General features: G+C 44.8%; 1 protein-coding gene across 2 annotated transcripts in view; it reads left to right on the top strand.

The window, feature by feature from the left end:
* FLVCR2 (FLVCR choline and putative heme transporter 2) overlaps positions 1 to 20,141 on the top strand; it is a 60,709-nt gene that overhangs the window by 18,704 nt on the left and 21,864 nt on the right. Inside the window, exons 1-3 of one of the 2 annotated variants that reach the window (XM_070416358.1) lie at positions 3,018 to 3,047; positions 13,349 to 13,490; positions 18,065 to 18,202. In XM_070416358.1, the coding sequence (XP_070272459.1) occupies positions 3,033 to 3,047; positions 13,349 to 13,490; positions 18,065 to 18,202 (295 nt within the window). In that variant the 5' untranslated portion in view covers positions 3,018 to 3,032. Of the gene's footprint in view, positions 1 to 3,017; positions 3,048 to 13,348; positions 13,491 to 18,064; positions 18,203 to 20,141 lie in introns of those variants that run through there. The other variant, XM_070416349.1, reaches the window with a different exon arrangement.

Genomic DNA, 20,141 nt, shown 5'->3' with positions numbered 1-20,141 from the left:
TTTTTTAAAACAAAACAAAAAGCCTGTTTACAGGGTGCCACCAAAGTTAAATGAGGAAGTCTGTAGCTTAAAGCCCTTGAAACCAAATAAGCCCTCCACAAACATTTACTGAATCCACATCTATATTCTCCCTACCTGCCAAACTCAGGTACGGAAGCATCCTCTCTATCTCTAGAATCCAGCTACTTTCTTGCATCTCAGCTGCTATCCCTACTTTCTTTCATCTCAGCTGACTGATCCTTCTCCTAGCGTCATACATTGGGGGAACTTAAGCAGACCCACCTGTCCACTCTCTGCTGGTGAGTTAGGTTGAGGCCAGGTCACCACCCGTCTAGGGAGAGGTCAGCCCTCCCAAGACCTTGCTGCTAGGACACACCCCGTAAGAGGCCATTCCTGGCACCCAGTGGGGACTAATAGCATTCAGATGGAAAGATGAATGACTGGTGTTCTGGTTTCACACTTTATCTTTCGGGCATTATTTTCTCACTAGTGGCCTGGTGCATGGATTCGTGCATACTGAAAGGAAATTAATTAGCCCTGACCAGTTTGGCTCAGTGGATAGAGCATCGGCCTGCAGACTGAAGGGTCCCAGGTTTGATTCTGGTCAAGGGCATGTACCTTGGTTTCAGGCACATCCCCAGTAGGGGGTGTACAGGAGGCAGCTGATCAATGTTTCTCTCTCATCGATGTTTCTAGCTCTCTATCCCTCTCCCTTCCTCTCTGTAAAAAACTCAATTTATATATATATGTATATATGGAAAAAAACACCATTATTAAAAAAAAAAGGAAATTAATTAGAAGAAATACTAATTACTGCAGCATGGCAGTAAAACAGATTCAGGGTGATAGTGCCCCAGCAACAACATAACCCATGGCCGAAGGTGGAATCCTGTGGCCTTGCAAGGAATCGGGCTCCCTCTTCTCTGGTTCCAGAGTGCATCACCGAGAACCGCCATTACCAAGTCACCGCAGCCTGGCAGCTCCTGTGTTGAGCATCTGCCCCCAGTGGTCAGTGCGCATCATACGTACCGATGGTCAGATGGTCACTTAGCCTTTTATATGCATAGGTTGCTGAAGAAAGATTCCGGAGTACTTTCTATGATTATCAGAGATTCTAGAGCTTTTTCTGTGATTACCAGGAAGATTCCAGAGCATTTTCTGTGATTGCCATGACCTCATTGGGGTGGGGGTGCAGGTGGGAGAAGAATGCATCTTGATCCAACTTTCTTACTACTCTTCCTCCCCTTTTATGCACAACTGGTTGCCCTGAGAAAATTCCCCCACCTACCTCCTCACTTCCGAAAGCTTGGAAGCCTGTTCTAGGGGAGAGCAGCAGCTGGTAGGGGCTGGCTGAGCTGGGGCCAGGGCCTGGGAAGATCAGGGATCCCTAGTTCTCTGGAGACACTTTCCCTCCTCTAACCCCTCACCAGCCTCCTGCATCTCCAGGGTCACTGTCCCGGTCACCGAGAGACAGTCTCAGCCTCTGGCCTGCTGTTTGGCCTTGGGACTGGCATTTCAACAACCCCTTGCTTTATCTGTGCGGTGAGGAGTCCTCCTTGCTGACATTTGGTTCTCTGAAGGCTACTGTGTGTGTAGGGGGGAAGGAGAGGTGGGGGTGGGGGCTGGAGGGAGCTGTGTTCTCAGGGGCCAGATCACTGGCTGGAGGTTTGTTTAGGGACTTACAGAGAACCCCTCTCCTCTCATTGGACTGTCTCTGACTCACTGTTCAGAAAGAACTTTGATAAGAGGTGGACAGGGCTTGCTTAAGGCAAAGATAAGCCTTCTGTAGGTCTGGGCATGACTATTTACCCTGTTAGGATTTATGGTTAGATCGCCCTGGGAGGTTACTTTGGATCAGATTTATTACAGAGCCTTTTTCGAACACAATCCCCTCAGAGCCTGGATCATTCCCGAGTCTCAGACCACGTCCTTCTGGGGCATGTGTCTGCTTAGTGCCTTGTGGCTCAACAAGGTTCTGTGGGAACAGAGCAGGGCTAGGGATGGGAACATCAGACATCCCTGTGTTTATGTTGCCACAGATAAACTCTATGATTTCAGCAAGTGGTTTGAACTCGGCTATGAAATGGAGAAAACAACATGCTCTCTTAAGGCTCTTTCGCCTCCCTTATATTGGTGGTTTTGAGGCTTTGATTCCATGCTGAATATGTGGTGCCTGGAAAACAGAAATACTGTGTAATGCTAGCTTTTACGTGCCCTTAAAAAAAGAAGGAAGACTTCCCTATACACAGATCATGTCCTATCTAAATTGTAAAGTGCAACCTTGGGTTAGGAACCACACCCTTGTTTATAGGGCTCAGCATTCTGACCTTTACAGTCAGCTCTTTGTTTCCCAACCCGCTCTGGTCATTCTGGCGGTAGGAGCCTCTCCCAGAGCTGCTGGGTTCCAGAGCGTCCCTGCGGACGGATCCCCATGAGCTGAGCCGTGCGGTGGCTCCGGGAGTCCTGCAGAGCGTTCTGATTCCAAGAAGAGCCTTTGCCAAGGGTTGGCATAAAGCAGCAATTCAGTCCACATGTGCCCAGGATGGCTCCTCCCTTCATGTAGGAAAAAATGGAGGTGGTGGCCCAGCACAGAACTGATTGAGTCCCTGCCATCAGGAGCTAGGGGGCGGGGCCTAGGAGCGGTGTTCCAAGAGGCCGGTGGTCCTGGCTGTACCACACAAGTGGCAGTGATCACAGGTAACAAACGGGGCTCAGACAGTCCTGGTGAAGATGTTGCGCTTTCTCTCCCCAGAGTTCTTCTAATCTCTCCTCAGGGAAGAGGGTAGGTACCATATCACCTGCCCCAGGAGTGGCATGCCCTGAATTCTATGCTCCTCCTCAAAAATCCACGACCTGTACTAGGGTGCCTCCACCCTGGGCCAGCTCTCGGTCCCTTACAAATAACCCACACAGGCCCCTGGCCATTGTTACCAGACTGAACAGGTCTGTTTGCCTGCACGCGTCAAAGCTCAATAAGACACAAACAGAAGTCTGCAGCCAAGACAATAAGGATTTATTAAGGAGATGGTGCCATGCCGGAGTCACAGGTAGGTAATGCTCAAAGACCTGGCTCTCTGATGGCTTTCAAGAGATGGATTGTGTAGGGAAAAATCGTTAATCATGGCGACTAAAGGAGTTAGGAGGGTTGTGGTCTCTACTGATTGGTTGGTACCAGGGGTAGGGGTCATTGGTCATTGCATCTGGTCCTGATGTCAGCCATGGAGTTTTCTGTCCTGTCCAACTTCACAAGGATTTGTTCTGTGGATTCGCTTTCCTGGGTATGGAGCTAAAACACAATCGAGACCAAAATTTTGTTTTTAGTTTGATTGAAAACTCTGTCTCTATAGTCAGTAGACCTAGGACCTTGTTCCTAAGACAGCTGGGTGCTGACTAAAACCTCATTGTCCTGAGGGCTTAATGATTAAGCAAGAGAGAGGGAGGTGGATAAGTCAGGGCGCTGAGTGAGCCCAGTTTGAGTCAAAGGGAAAAAATGTCAAAATAAAGAGCAGATTAAAGAAAATAAGGTTCCGGTGCCATTTGCCATCCAGTCTTTGTCTCTTTTTGAACTTTTGTACTCGTCCTGGATTGTATCCTCTCCAGCCAGCTTTCCTGGTTCCCCCCCAGGGGACAGCAGGTAGCGGAACAAATGAGAGTCTGTGAATAAAGGCTGTCATCATCCCTTTGGCCTGACTGTCTCATGAAGGACCCACATTGGAGGAGTAGCCACACATCCACTTACAGGCTTCGCACTCTCACCTTTGCAGTCAGTTCTTGAGAGGTATGGGTGGTTTTATTTTGAGCCAATGTACCATAGCCTTTATTTGTTTATTAAACAAATATTTATTAAGCATCTACTCTGTGCCCAGCAACATTCTAAGAACTGAGGATGCAACAGCGAATAGGAGAAAATGTCTCTGAGTTCAGGTTTAAGGGAAGAGAGATCAGAGCAGTGGTTCTCAACCTTCCTAATGCCGCGACCCTTTAATACGGTTCCTCATGTTGTGGTGACCCCCAATTTCATTGTTACAAATTGAACATACTTAAAGCATAGTGATTAATCACAAAAACAACATGTAGTTATATATGTGTTTTCCGATGGTCTTAGGCGACCCCTGTGAAAGTGTCGTTCGACCCCCTAAGGGGTCGCGACCCACAGGTTGAGAACCGCTGGATTAGACTGTAAAGTGGTCACGCAAGGAGTGACTAATGGTGAAGATTTCAGAATGAGGAGGAGGAGGGAGACTTCAGAGCAGGACATTGTTTTTGTGTAAGCAGGTCCTGGAGGAAGTCCCTAAATTGCAGGGCCAGGTCTGGTGTTATGGGTGACGAGTAGTTTTCCCGGTGCAAGGTTTAGATTTCTTTTCCTTTCCACATTTCTCTCTGGGATCACAAGGCAGGGTTAGTTAACTAGTGAAGTTGGCATCTTAAGAAACAGCTACATGGGGCCCACCCTGTCTGTCTCTGGAGACACGCCCTAACGTAAGAGGAACTGGTTCTCTGCTCATGGTAGGCCAGAGAGCAACAGCTCTTCCAGGGCCTGCCCCCGAGTCACCCGCCGCCTGGGTCTGCGTTTCGCTTCCGAAAATTGAAAGTGGGGGGGCTGTTACCAAGAAAGTCCAATCAGACTTAGAAGAAAACTTGGGAGGATTAGAGACATTTATTGTCACATGAATGACAGCATGTGACATCGCAGACACTCAGTGCCTTTTCTGGTTCGGGCTGTCCTGGCACCATCTGTCAAAAGGCGGGGCGGGGCAGAGTTGAGCAGGACAGTAGGACCCGTCTGTTGGCTGCTGTGAGCTGGCTTCTGGGACAGAGTTTGTAGGAAGTGCCAAAGCATTTGAACGGGGAGCTTTGCATGTTGTCTACTTCAAATACGAAAAACTTGGAGAAAATGACGTCTGTGCTCTTGCCACTCTAGCTGGCCTGGTGGTTCAGAAGACATCCTCTCATTTTTCCTCTTTTCTGGCTGAGTCATAGGGGAAGTTCTACGAGCCTGTGGTCATTGGCCCTCAGCATTTCATCAGAAGGACCTTTGAGTGGTGGAGCCAGCAGGGACTCGTGCTGTCGGTGAAAGGGCAGGCAGAGGAGGTTTCACATCTGCTCTCGTGTAGACATAGTCTGACCCTTTGCAGATATTACCATGAGGTCGAGTTCAAGAGGAACACTGAACCTTAAAAGGAGGAGCGTGTGTACCAGGAGCCTCCTGGGTTGATGATTAAAAGTAGGCACAAGTGTGAGGCTCAGCTAAAAAAAAAAAAATAATAATAATAATAATAATAAAGCCCTTTGTCAGCATTCCTTTTCATTCCTAATAAAAAAAAATTTTTTTTTCTTTGTAGAACTCAGACCCCTCCTCTAAATGTAGCATCTTCTCTGTTTGCAGCCTAGGGGACCTCTGCTCTTCAGCTACCTTGCACCCCCCCACAGATGAGGAGGAAACCCAGAACCAAGGCTGTAGGTCAAGATCAAGGTATATTAGATAAACTTGGTGATGTGAGTGAGCTCTTTGTTTGCAACGGTTGCCTCCTCCTTTACTTTTTAGTAGGTGTTCAATAAGTACTGAGTGTAGGTTTGAGAGTAGGCATTTGATGAGCCTCTATTGCAATGGCTTCCAGGCCTTACCTTGAGGACCCCCAAAGTTGAGGTTTTCTCTGTGTTATTCCACTTTGTATCTGCTTTCTTTTGGTGGTAAACTCACACAATACTTCAAACTGCTACTGTGCCAACTTGTTTGCTGTAGAAAAGACTGGACATATTTGATTCAGGTTTGAGCTTCGAAGAGTCATCTCTTTATTCAGAAGACGTTTCCCAAGCTACATTTCTGTTCTTGGCATTGTGCTGGGCATGATGTGGGGAGATGTCACACAAGGAAATGTTAGTGTCCCTGTCCTCAAGGTGCTAACAATCTAATTATAGAGACAACACCCTACAGGGAAAGAACCCTAAAACTAAGCATTACATCAGAACCAGAAATCCCATAGGGCAGTGGTGGGCAAACTCATTAGTCAACAGAGCCAAATATCAACAATACAACGATTGAAATTTCTTTTGAGAGACAAATTTTTTAAACTTAAACTATATAGGTAGGTACATTGTTATTAACTTAATTAGGGTACTCCTAAGCTGGTCTTTGCTAAAAATGTCCTCAATCTGATTGAGGTACGTTGGCTGAGGTCAACCCCTTCCAACTCTCCCATCCACACTCGTCTTGTATACTTGTTTTGTCTATCTCCTTTCTGAAAACCGACTTCTGTGCATGGGCCACAAAGTTTGAATCGCACTGTACGTGCGCGCCTGCACGTGGTATTTTGTGGAAGAGCCACACTCAAGGGGCCAAAGAGCTGCATGTGGCTCTCGAGCCGTGGTTTGCCGACCACTGCCATAGGGAGTGACTAAGTGGCAAATAAAAACAGACTGTGGCTGGAGACATCTGTCACCATTGCGCCCTCCAGTAGCTAGACATACGGAGAGGTGCTTGAATTACAGAATCGAGTATATGAGACGAGGACTTGCAGGTGTCTGAGGGCGGGGACTTCGGTGGCATCCACCCTCTTCAAAGGCTTTGGAGTCAGACAGCCATGGGTTTGAACCTGTTTGCCATTAGAAGCTGGGTGACCTTGGGCAAATTACAGATGTCTTCTCATCTGTAAAAAACCAAACCAGAGAGAATGATGCCAACTTTAGGGGCTTGTTGTGAGGCATTGAATGGAATAACATGTGCAAAATCGTTTAGCACGCTGCTCATTATGCGTTCGTTTCCTTCCTTCTAGTTTGGAGAATAGCCATGGCCTGAGAGTTTAGCCTACGAGCGCGGACACTAGTATCAACGGCCCGAGTGTGAAGTCCAGCCTGATCGTTTACGGTTATGACCTGGGGCAAGCTACTTAAATGCCAGTTTCCTCCATTTAAAAATAGGCATTAAAAGAGAGAGTGTGGCCCTAAACGGTTTGGCTCAGTGGATAGAGTGTTGGCCTGCGGACTGAAGGGTCCCAGGTTCGATTCTGGTCAAGGGCATGTACCTGGGTTGCGGGCACATCCCCAGTGGGGGGATGTGCAAGAGGCAGCTGATCGATGTTTCTCTCACATCTATGTTTCTAACTCTCTATCCCTCTCCCTTCCTCTCCGTAAAAAAAAACACCACAACCAATAAAATATATTTTTAAAAAGAGAGAGAGAGAGAGAGAATAGTGCTTAGGACGGTGCCTGTGGCCTGGTGAGCATAATGTGCAGCTGTTATTACTATTCTTACCTTCCTTGGGAATCAAGCATTGTAGCAGGCTATTCTCATTTCAGTAGCTGCTGCTTCCTGCATTTCCCTAACCTCTAAGACTGAGGAAATCCAAGAGTGTCAAGGTAGCATAAACCATCAGCATAATCACAGCGTTATAGTCAAACTCTGTGACTGGGGAGGGAACTCTAAGGAAGTTTAGAGTTGACCAGCTCTCACCCTGCTCCCTAAGTTCTTAGAGACCAAAGCTTAGCCTTTTGAATCCATAAACCCCTTTCATGAGTGATTTCCCCCCAAATCAATGGGATTGGTTTGGTTCCCAAAGGTCTGCTACTTCCTCAGCTCTGAATTAGCCTTTTCAAAAGAAGTCAAGGACTTGGATTTGGGGATTGCAAAACTACCATCATATGAGCAGGCTTTGCATGCATATTATTGCTTAACCTGGCATTTGTTTAGGAGCTGCCTGGCATTCCTAGGTGGCTGGGGGCTTGTTTGCCAGTTCAACATAGATGTCTCAGTACCCTAGTAGCCACCTCATTCTCTTTGTTTCTGAGGTATCCACAGGCTCAGTTCCAGGACAGCCCTTGAGCCTCCCCCACAGTCCAAAGGTGGCTTTTCTGCAGAGCACCTTCAGCTAACCTTGTCCCTTACATTTGGGGCCCTGGAACCCCTGTTTGTGCATCGTTTTGCTCAGATTAGTTACTCACTGAGGTACAAGCAGATGTCTAAGTGACATCAAGGAGAGACAGGGAGAGGTATTTAGAGGATGAGAATGATGTATGTGTGCCTCAATGGCACCATCTTTATGGTGTTTAAATGCCCACACCAGGACACAGTGGGGCAGTGAGGGCTGAAGTCACTTCCCAGCGTCTCACATAATCCCCACCTGGCTCTGGTCCTGGGAGACCCAGCGGGGGCCTCCCTGCTGCTGGTGGCTGTGCTGTGCCGAGCTGCACAGTCCCATGTGGGCACGTTTTTGTATGGGATGGACATTAGGCATACTGCACTTTAGGGCCCATAAAATTGGCATGGACTTAAACGACCCTTTATATGGTAACATTTTCCTACATTTGGCTATGTGGCTTAAGTTTTCCTCAACTGTGGTACTCTGCGAACCTTAGCTTCGGATGGCTGTTTTCCAAGACCGTTGCGATTGACTATAGAGATTTTAGGACGCGTACTAGTACAAGTATCTAGTCTCTCATCATATAAATATAACCTTGGGGTGGGGGCTGTGTGCTTTAAGCTGGCCCAGATAGATTGATGGGCTTTAAGTGTGTGGAAATCTATATTGAACCCAAATTTATCTTTCATGTGTCTCTGATTTTAAAAGGTTCCTCGCCCTAACCGGTTTGGCTCAGTGGATAGAGCAGTGATGGTGAACCTATGACACGCGTGTCAGAGGTGACACGCGAACTCATTTTTTTGGTTGATTTTTCTTTGTTAAATGGCATTTAAATATATAAAGTAAATATCAAAAATATAAGTCTTTGTTTTACTATGGTTGCAAATATCAAAAAATTTCTATATGTGACACGGCACCAGAGTTAAGTTAGGATTTCTCAAAATGCTGACACGCCGAGCTCAAAAGGTTCACCATCACTGGGATAGAGTGTCGGCCTGCAGACTGAAGGGTCCCAGGTTCGATTCCGGTCAAGGGCATGTACCTTGGTTGCAGGCACATCCCCTGGAAAAGGTGTGCAAGAGGCAGCTGATCAATGTTTCTCTCTCATCAATGTTTCAAACTCTCTATCCCTCTCCCTTCCTCTCTGTAAAAAATCAACAAAATACATATTTTTAAAAAATGGATCCTCAATTATGTTTTTTTTAAATAGCAAACTTTCTCTGAGAGCCTTGTCTAGATTTAAATTTCCAACCATGTCTTTCTGTGGGTCTCAGTTCCAACTTATCTGAAGGGAAGTGATGTTTTTCTGATCTAGCCCATTCATTCAACAGTCAGGGATTGAGGAAGCCCCTGTTCTGTTTACCGGGCACCAGATTATGCCAGAAAAATGGCTGAAAACCAAAGGAGTAGAGATGTTTAGGGCAAGGAGATCACGCCTAGCTAGGATAATCAAGGAAAACTGACCTTGAGGTGATCTCTCAAAAATTAAAAGAGAGAGACCTTTCCTTGCAAGGAAACTGCTCAGATAAAGATAGAGACTAGAAGATGGAAAGGTTGGAATTGTGATCATCCCATCAGGCTCAAGTACCCGGGACATAGAGGAAGTAGGCGGACGTGGGCCTGGAAAGGTGGCTTGGAACTAGGTGAAGGAAGGCAAGAACAGCAGGTTGAGGGGTTTGGACGTCATGCTCCCTCTGAGGGGGCTGGCTTCTGAAGGTCCTTGAGCGGGGACTTTGTGGTCAGTGAAGTGCTGAGGACCGTGCACCTGAATATATCATGCAGGAGGAGAGATCACAGTTGCCTGAGGGAGAGGGGTTAGATTCAAAGCGGGGGTCCAAGGACAGAGTGGATGGGAGAGGGCAGAGTCAAGGGTGACTGAGAGAAAAGAGCAGAGGGAAGGAACCAGGAGAGGAAGAGGAAGCTAACCAGGGGAGCATGGTTGGTCTTATGAGTCCCGGTGGCCCCCGTGGCTGTGTGAGAGGGCAGGGTGGGAGAGCCAGGCTTGCAGCTGGGAGTGAGGGCCTTGTCTGGCTGGGGTCAAGCCTTCTGTTGGAAGGTCCATTCACATGAGCTCTTTCCTCAGGACACCCAGTGAGCTAGATGGTGTAACTGGATAGTGTTATCTTCCTTTTGTAGATAAGGAAACAGGCTCAGCTGAGAGCCTTCTGACCCTAAGGCAGTGGTTCTCAACCTTCTGGCCCTTTAAATACAGTTCCTCATGTTGTGACCCAACCATAAAATTATTTTCGTTGCTACTTCATAACTGTAATGTTGCTACTGTTATGAATCGTAATGTAAATATCTGATATGCAGGATGGTCTTAGGCGACCCCCGTGAAAGGGTCATTTGACCGCCAAAGGGGTCTCGACCCACAGGTTGAGAACTGCTGCCCTAAGGCCTGACCCCTTAACCACTGTATGTCTCTGAGGAATGTGTTTTTTTTTTTAAAATATATTTTATTGATTTTTTACAGAGAGGAAGGGAGAGAGATAGAGAGTTAGAAACATCGATGAGAGAGAAACATCGACCAGCTGCCTCCTGCACACCTCCTACTGGGGATGTGCCCTCAACCAAGGTACATGCCCTTGACCGGAATCGAACCTGGGACCTTTCAGTCTGCAGGCCGATGCTCTACCCACTGAGCCAAACCGGTTTCGGCTGTCTCTGAGGAATGTTGAGGTGGAAAGGAAGAAAGGTGTGGGGTTCATTTTAAAATGAATGACATGGGATGCTCTGTCGGTTTGATTCAGTGGTTGAGCATCGACCTAGGAACCAGGAGGTTACGGTTCTATTCCTAGTCAGGGCACATGCCCAGGGTTGTGGGCTTGATCCTCAGTGGGGGACATGCAGGAGGCAGTCGATCCATGATGTGTCTATCTCTCTATTCCTCTCTCTCTCTCTCTCTCTCTCTCTCTCTCTCTTTTCTCTCTCTCTCAAACCAATAAACACATATTTTAAAATGAATGACATAGGCGTGAGCCTCAGAGTAGGTCATTGGGAGATCAAGTTTAAAGTAAGTCTTTAAGCTGAAGGTCTGCCGCAGGGAAAGCTGCTGACCCAATGGGACATTTTTGACCTCAGTAACAGGGAGCCAATTCCTAGAAGCTGAGAGATCTGCTAGAACTCTGTGTGACCCTGTACAAATCACTTAACCTCTTGAGCTTAATTAACCTCACTTAGCCTCCATTTGGCCCTCTAATAATTAGGTTGCAATAGAGCAGTGATTTTCAACTTTTTTTCATCTCATGGCACACATAAACTAATTACTAAAATTCTGCAGCATACCAAAAATATTTTTTGCCACTATGACCAAAAATAGGTGTACTTTTGATTGATTTATAATAATAATAGGAATTACCTACCCTTTTTGCTCCAAAGTGACTTTTTAAAAAAATCAAATGTCAATACTATACTTGTATGTAAGGATTTTTAGTACCAAGAATTAATCAGACCCAACCTTGTTATAGATATGACCAATAATATGCAACTCTGTTATATGACTTATGTATTTATGATTCAAGACAGGGCATTCACGCCGAACGCCTATTGTTGTGTTGTCTGTTGTCATTTTTTTCTTTGACAGTCTAAGGGAAAAGAGGTCAGTGCCCCTGACTAAATAGTCAGGTATTGCCTGTTTTAAAAATTCTTGCAGCACACCGGTTGAAAATTGCTGTAATAAAGGATGACAAAGGAACTTCTTAACGATAACATTCTATAATTTCAACACACAAGTGTCACTGTTTGTGTTATCTTTTAATCTTTATTTCACACCCCCATCCCTCCACATACATCTTGGTACCTCCCAAAATACCTACCAGAATGCTTTTCACATAGTAGGTGCTTTAAAGATGCTTGACTTATTGACTATAGATTGGCATACAGTGGAAGAACCCTACACTGGGCCTGTAGATGATGACTTGTGAATGTTCCAGAGCCGGGAACCATCAGTGACCATCCTGAGTGGCTATAATTGACAGGCTGGAAAACCAATCAAGATGGTCAGCAGATTGGCACCTGATGAATGGCATTATAGTGTGGAATGAAAGCAAATTGCTTCCTTACCTACAGTTTCAAATAAAATAAAGAAAAAGTGGAACCTGAAGACAATGGACTTATCTTCCTTCAGTCTTGGAACTTGAAGCTTGCCTGTGTTCTCGGGCTGTTTTTCATTTTCTGCTTTGTTATGACATGTGGCAGAAGGGTTTTGGGAGTTGAGTCACAGCTAGTTACTCCAGAATCAAGGCATTTCTGACCTTGGAAACATATCCAAGTCATATTATCTGTCAGGTTAAATAGAGTTTGAACTCCAAGGCAAATATGAGATGCTTTAACTCAGCGGTCGCCAATCTTTCGGACCTCACGGACCACTAGTGGTCCACAGACCACCAGTTGGCGACCACTGCTTTAACTTGTTGATGTGTGTGTGTATGTGTGTGCGTGTGTGTTTGTTCATAGTCAGTTTGCCCATATCCTGTGTGTATAGATGCATGCAATTGCATATGACTTTATACTACAGATGCCTTGTCCATTGCTAAATTATTTACACAATGAACTTAAGCTTTCATGTTTGTAAATGTGGTAATAACTTTAGGCTTCTGAGTCTTACTGAATGCAAGCTGTTGGAGTTATAGGGTGTAGAAGTTTTCAACTTTCCCCAAGCTGGTCTCTGAGCTTCTGGTTAACAGTCAGTGAAATCAAGAATTTAAATGACACACAAAAAAGTCAACATTGTTTTACTGTACCATGGAGACGAGTATAGGGACCATTGTTCATTAGTGTGCAGCTGCAGGAGAGCCATACTGTGTTGAAAACACCAACTATGATTTTTATTTTTAAAATTGATTTTTTAGAGAGAGAGAGAGAGAGAAACATTGATGTGAGAGGGAAACATTGATCAGCTGCCTCCTGCACACCCCTACCAGGGATTGAGCCCACAACCTGGGCATGTGCCCTGACCAAGGAATTGGACCAGCTACTCTTTGATGCACAGGGTGACGCCCAAACAACTGAGCCACGCCAGCCAGGGTCCCAACTTTAATTTTTTTCAATAGGTATTGATGGTGAGGGTGGTCAGGGGTGTTTGTGCATTGAGGTGTCAATAAAAAGAAAGCTCTCTCTGATAGCTTGAGGAGGAAATGTCCCTGTTTAATTTTTAAGAAATACTAGGATTGTGTTTCTTTTTCTTTCTTTTTTTTAAAAAAAATACATTTTTATTGATTTCAGAGAGGAAGAGAGAGATAGAAACATCAATGATGAGAGAGAATCATTGATTGGTTGCCTCCTGCATACGCACACTGGGGATTGAGCCTGCAACCCGGGCCTGTGCCCTGACCTGGAATCCATCTGTGACCTCCTGGTTCATAGATCAATGCTCAACCACTGAGCCACACCAGCTGGGCTGGGATTGTGTTTGTTATTAGGAATCTTTTTAAATTTGTGCCATCACCTCTTGGACATTGGTAACTAAAATTGACTCTCTCTGTCTTCTATAGGTTGGAATTGCGATTGGGTTCTTGGTCCCTCCTGTTTTGGTACCCAATTCCAAAGACAAGGACAAGCTTGCCTACCACATCAGCATCATGTTCTACATAATAGCAGCTGTTGCCACCCTGCTTTTCATCCTTGTCATCATCGGTAAGTTCATTAGACTGCTGGGGGTGGGGAGGTAGGGACCCTTGTGCACATGGCTCTAGAACAGCGGTTCTCAACCTGTGGGTCGAGACCCCTTTGGCGGTCGAATGACCTTTTCACGGGGGTCGCCTAAGACCATCCTGCATATCAGATATTTACATTACGATTCATAACAGTAGCAACATTACAGTTATGAAGTAGCAACGAAAATAATTTTATGGTTGGGTCACAACATGAGGAACTGTATTTAAAGGGCCAGAAGGTTGAGAACCACTGCTCTAGAACATGGTGGACACTTACAGAAACTGAAGGCCAGGCTTCTGATAGTCTTCAAATGCTTTAGCCTAAGCAGTTGCCCCCGATAGGGTGTTAGCTGGTCTTGTGCACTTTGCTAGTGGTTTGATTGTAATTAAACTGTTCCCCGTATGACCTCACAAGAATTAATGGTCAGGCTGCTGATCCCCTTGGTGAAACCCCATGAGCACTTATGATAGCACAGGCATTGTGCTGTTCATGCTCGATCTCACCTAAGCCTCAGCAACCCTATGAGTGAAGGTACCATTATAAGTCCCATTTAACAAAAAGGAAGACTTAGGGGAGTTGAATAAATTATTCAAGATTCAGTAGTCCTTAAGTGGCAGAGATCGGATTTAAGCCTAAACTTGTGTAAGGCTAAACTCTAAATTTCTGGAACTAAACAAAACAGAATTAACCCATATACACTAATAATCTCATAGATTCACCTGAGAATACCTGGGTACCACAATTTTAATGTTTTTCTTTAAAAAGATTATAAGAGTAATATTTTCTCATTATGAAAAAATCTAGAAAATACAAAAGCATGACCATTAATTTAGCCTTGAACAAGTTAATCCCAACCTCAGATAGCTATTATTTATTTTATATAAAGGTATATTTAATCACTGAGATATTTGGTCACTATAATTTTAAAAATTCTTTTATTATGTTTCATGTGTACAGTATTCTAATTTGACATCTGTATACACTCTAAAGTGATCATCAGCGCAAGTCTAGATACCATTCATCACCATACAACTGATGGATAATATAATTTTATATCCTTTTTTATAATCTGAGTGATACTATATGGGCAGTGATAAATTCAGAAACAGCAGAGTAAAGGTTTTCATTTTCAGTTAGTCACCCGTCTAAAGGTTAACCAGTTTTCTTCCTAATATCTGAAAGTTTCACTCACTCATGTTAAAGGTTTCTTTTCATTCCTTCCTTCTGGCCTCACCTCCAGAGTCAGTTTTATAATCATCTACTTCATTCAACTGTTCTCACCTTGTCATTCCCTCCCTGGGTCCACACTGAGAAAGAGCTGCCTGTAGGCCTCTAAGAGCAGGCAGGATGCCTCGGACAGAGGACGCGGTGTTCCTGGGAAGGTAGAAGGTGTAGACTGTGAGAGCAGGAAAGAGCAATCCAGCCAGGGATCCTCTTACTCAGCCAGACTTAAGTTTCAAAATGGAATGTTCCCAGCTCCAGAATCTTGTGTTTGTGGCAGGTGAGGGCCTGGTTCTTTGCAGCTGAAATCCTGGAGGTAGAGCATGTCTACATTTTGGCATTTTATTATCAAGCACAGACTGAAAGATCTTATCGGAAGCAAGCACCTGCTGTGGCAGGGATCAATCCCTTGCCTTGCTTTCTTTCTTTACCCTGAGGGATTGGAGGCAAACAGCCAAGAAAGTGAATGAGAGGTTCCCAACAGCAGGAAGTCATCCAGGAGGAAATTACCCAGGACTACTTCTGGAGAAGAAAGAAGCAGGGCTCTGGAGATATGCTAAGTGAAATAAGCCAGTCAGAGAAAGACAAATATCACATGATCTCAGTTATATGTGGAACCTAACGACAAAATAAACTGATAAATGGACTAGAACCAGAGGCATGGGAACTGGGAACAGACGGACAAATCTCAAAGGGAAGGGCAGGGACTGGGAAGAGATCAACCAAAGAATTTATGTGCTTGTATGCATTGCCCCCATGGGCAGTAGGGTGGTGAAGGAATGGGGTGGGGAGGAACTGGGGTGGGGGGTGGACTGGGGGCAGGGGGGAATGGGGACATCTGTAATACTCTCAACAATAAAGATTAAAAATAAAAACCTTTTTTATAAAAAAGGAGGAAAGAAGCAGGGTTCTGTAGTCAGGGCTGGAGGGTTTTCTGAAAGGGCAGGGTTAGGGGAGGGGGAGACTTTGCTCTTCAAGACATTAAACCACATTTCCAGAGCTTCCTTTAACTGGAATAGGAATGAGTAAGGGGGAGGCCACATGGTGCCTGCTTGGACCCAATTGGGGAACCAGTTCAGCCAAAAAAAAACTGGTTAAACTGACCTGCTCTCCAGAGAACTGAATAGCGGCCAATGCAGTTAAACAGAGTGTGCCAGTTGTACTGAAAATAGAATATAAAGGAATGGTTTCCCCATTGCCCCGCCCCAGTCCTTCACGTCAGAGTAGCCACTCCCATAGGAGGCTGTGTTAATCCTCTAGGCCACGCATGTCAAACTCAAAGGCTCGCAAGGGCCAAATAAGGCTTATGTTTACGTGGGCCGCAAAAAAACAAAAGCTTCAATTTTCATAGAAATGTAGGTTTATTTTGATAGAGACATGCTGAATACAAAGGGCTGAAATAAATGAGTCATTGTTAACACAAAAATAATAGGATATTTTAATAAAAATTAATATTTTTTCTTGAACACTAACTTACCAGACACTGAATAACTGCACAAATTAATAAGTGTAACGCACATAAACCTATTTTTCTTGTTCTCCGGAAGTGAAATATTTCCTGTTGCGCATACAAAACAGGTCAGTACAAGACTAATGCCGTGGCAATCGGCTGCTAAAATATTTGCTGCTAGTATTAGTGGAGAGAAATGATGCGCTTGCGCATAAGGCACTTGAGGGAAATGAATGCAACACAATTATAGTAATCAGTGATTAGCGAACGTTGAATTGTTTGTTATTGATAATTATGTATAACAGGATTTGTAAAAGTTAAGTTATGAAATTTTTATTAAAATGTTTCTTACATACCGTTATATTGGCTGGGCTGCAAAAATATTCGTTGTAGGCCACGTGCAGCCCGTGGGCCGGGAGTTTGACATGCTTGCTCAAGGCGCAAGGCTCTGTGAGGAAGATGTCTGATTCAGATTTTTAAAAACTAGGATTGGACTCCAGGTTTTTCTACTAGAAGATGCTTCCACTTAGGAATGTGTATTGACTGTCCTGTGCCAGGCTATATGCTAGGCACAGGCAACACAGTCTCCTCCCCCTCAGCAGGAGCTCGGGTGCTAGGCCATGAACTGGGCTCACTAATCCTAAAGCCTCAGCTCTCATGTCCTTTCTATCCATGTGTTTCTATTGTGTGTTTCTCAGTGCTCGGCAGTGTGTTTTTTTCCTGGCTTTTATTGTAACTGGACAACCAAGGGGTCCGGGCTGTTTGTCACCTCTTGAGCCAATTAAGCAGAGACAGGGTTGAATCATATATGAGCGTTTATACCAGTAATGCCGACAGAATGGGAGAGCAGCAGGTCATCCACAAAAATCTGCTCTGCCTCTCCCCATAAGCCAGCTGCTTATATTGGGTAGAAGGACAAAGATTATGTGGGAAAGTAGGCATGTCATAATAATTGCAGGTTATAAGTCATGTGGGCTGGGGAGGGGGTATCTCAGAGGGTGGGTGCCTCCGGGCACCCCGGGGATTACAGGTAATAGGGGCTGGAGGTTGTAAAGAGCAGGTGTAAGCAATCAGCCACAAGGTTGTAAATCTTTCCATAATGATGGGCAGTTCTCGGGGCAGGAGGATGGACTGCATTCCAATGTTAGCCCCCATGTCCCAGGGCGTACAACTCCCAGCCAGGTTAGAATGTGCTTTCTTTCTTTCTTTTGTTTGTTTTAAATTTAAATTATTTATTATTTAAAGTATTATATATGTCTCCTTTTCCCCCAATTGACCTCTCCCCAGCCGCTCCCACCCCCCCCCCCCCAGCATATGCCCTCACCCCCCTACTGTCTGTATCCATTGGTTATCCTTATATGCATGCATACAAGTCCTTTGGTTGATCTCTTACACCTCGACCCGTCCGCCCTGTTCCCCTGCCTTCGCTCTGAGGTTTGATAGTCTGAATCTATTCTTGTTCATCAGTTTATGTTGGTCATTATATTCCAGAATGTGCTTTCTTTAATCAGAACAAAATAATCATGGTAAACAGAGCATGATTAATATTTCTTACTTTATTTCTTATAACTAATAGCTAGTCCCCAATATTATATTTCTGCCCCGAACATTATGGGACTCCATGATCCTTGAACTCTGCCCCAATTATTGCAGTCATCCAGAGGCCATTAAGAAAAAGTAATCAATAGACCACACGCTCAGCCATAGACAATGAAAAGCAGCTTCAAGAGAGGAAGCTGTAAAGGATTTCATTGAAGAATTAATATTTCCTTTTGAGTCCTAGCTCCTTCTCGGGTGATGGAGCCAGCTCTTGTCTGCGTGTAACTCTGCTGGGCTGTAACCACAGGGATGTTCAGTGATCTCTCTGTTTCTTTCCTTTCAGTATTCAAGGAGAAGCCTAAACATCCCCCCAGCAGGGCCCAATCCCTGAGCTATTCCTTAGTACCGGAAACTTCGTACTTAAATCCCATCATCCGGCTCTTCAAGAACCTCAACTTCAAGCTGCTTATCATCACCTATGGTAAGATGCAGATGTGTCCGGGAGTGTACCTGAGCTGGGAATGTGAGGCAAGAGGCCTGATGTGTCCGTGCATCTGACTTTTTCCAGATCCCAAATGTGCATGCAAAGTAATTGTCGAGGGTCAACCAGAACAGTCAGCTCTGTCTCAGGGCCTTTGTGGGTTCTGCAAAGTCCACTTAGAAAACCATTCCTTCCCGTGTCAGGTTATCCCGCAAATGCCTGCTGATCCTCCGAGTCTTATTTCAGTATCACTGCTGTAAAGCGGCATTAGGTGATCTTTCCTCTCTTGCTGTGCTGTCCCATTCCCAGGTCTGTCTTCTCACTAGACAAGGATCTCCTTGAGAGCAGAGATTTATATGTCTTTTCATCATCTGTAGTGCTGGCCTGGAGTGGATACTCCTATAGTTATTGAGTGAATGAATGACTCTTAATAAATAAATGCATGCATGCATGGGTCTTGCCATATGAATCACTCCTCCACCAGTCTTCCTTCATCTTGTAACATTGACTCCTTTTGTATTTATTTGAATGTAAGACAATATCCTCTTTCATTTTATTTTTTAAAAATATGTATTTTTATAAATTTCATAGAGGAAGGGAGAGGGAGAGAGAGATACAAACATCAATGATGAGAGAGACTCATTGATTGGCTGCCTCCTGCACACCCCCTACTGGGGATTGAGCCCGCAACCTGAGCAAGTGCCCTTGACCTGAGTCGAACTCAGGACCCTTCAGTCCGCAGGCCAACGCTCTATCCACTGAGCCAAACCAGCTAGGGCCTCTTTCATTTCGTTTTGTTGGCTTTTGGTAAGGTAAGTTTTAATCTTCATGCTGGTGTATTGGCTTGCCTCCCCATCATGGTGTTTTCTGCATCTTTTTTCTAACCTTTAATAAGAATGTTAGATCAGACAAGGGTAAGAACAGAACCTCATGGCATTCCATTAAACAGATCCACCCAACTGGACTGCTCTCCGTCTTACATTTGACCACTTAATCGACCAGTTAGTTTAAAATCAAGAGTCAACAAGTGTATAACATGCTCAATAACTCTACAGGTATTTAAAAAAATGAGATTGGTTTAACATGATTTATTCCTGGGGAAACCTCAGTTAACTATAACCTTAGATTCTCTCTAGGTTCATAAGCCCTGGGTTTTATAGCAACAATAGCATTTACGATGTGCCAAGATTTTCCACATATGCTTTTCTTTAACTTCCCCCACACCCATGTCAGGTAGATACTATAACTATCCCCAATTAACGTATGAGGAAACTGAAACCCAGAGGAATTCGGTAATTAGCTTGAGATCACACAGCTTTTAGGTGCCAGGATTCAGATACAGGTTTGCCTAACTCCAGCTCCTGCCTGCTTGATGCTTGTTACATACTAGTAATTGCCTATGGTCCTTCCTAAAATTGTGCCATGGTTTCATGTTAGGCTTATCAATGCCCTTTATCTCAAAGTGTTTATCTGATAAAGCATTGATAAGAGGTGGCATCATTTCTGGGTAGAGAGGCACGCCTAAGTGTTTCTGGCACACACGTAGTTCAGTGACCTCTCATCTGGAATAGCTCTAGGTAACTAGATTAGTCTTCAAGGTCTCGGGTCTCCAGGCCTCATTCTCTCCAAGCTTCTCAGGTCTTAGGATATCTCTGCATGCATCCACAGTGATAAGCTGGCTCATGTGTATTGATGGGCAAAGCAATTCACTTCTGAGTCTCCGAAGCATTGGACTCTGTTGGATGTGGGTAGGATTTATTAACATTTTCCTCAAAGGCCTGGGGGTACCTGGATGTCGGCACTCAGCTCAGAGAACCACAAGCCTAATTTCCATGGGAGAGAATTGGACGTGGAGACAAGCCTCTTTGCCAAACAAGGAAATAATTCTTAAGTGTAAACACAAGAAAAAAACTTGTTGAGCCCATTACTGTGTGTTAGG

The sequence above is a fragment of the Myotis yumanensis genome, unplaced genomic scaffold, assembly GCF_028538775.1.
Source record: "Myotis yumanensis isolate MYYU_CA2020_CCGP unplaced genomic scaffold, mMyoYum1.0.hap1 SCAF_1, whole genome shotgun sequence".
In the NCBI taxonomy this organism is placed as follows: domain Eukaryota; kingdom Metazoa; phylum Chordata; class Mammalia; order Chiroptera; family Vespertilionidae; genus Myotis; species Myotis yumanensis.
Note: the sequence above shows the minus strand (reverse complement) of the source record. Positions and strands in the feature narration are given on the sequence as shown.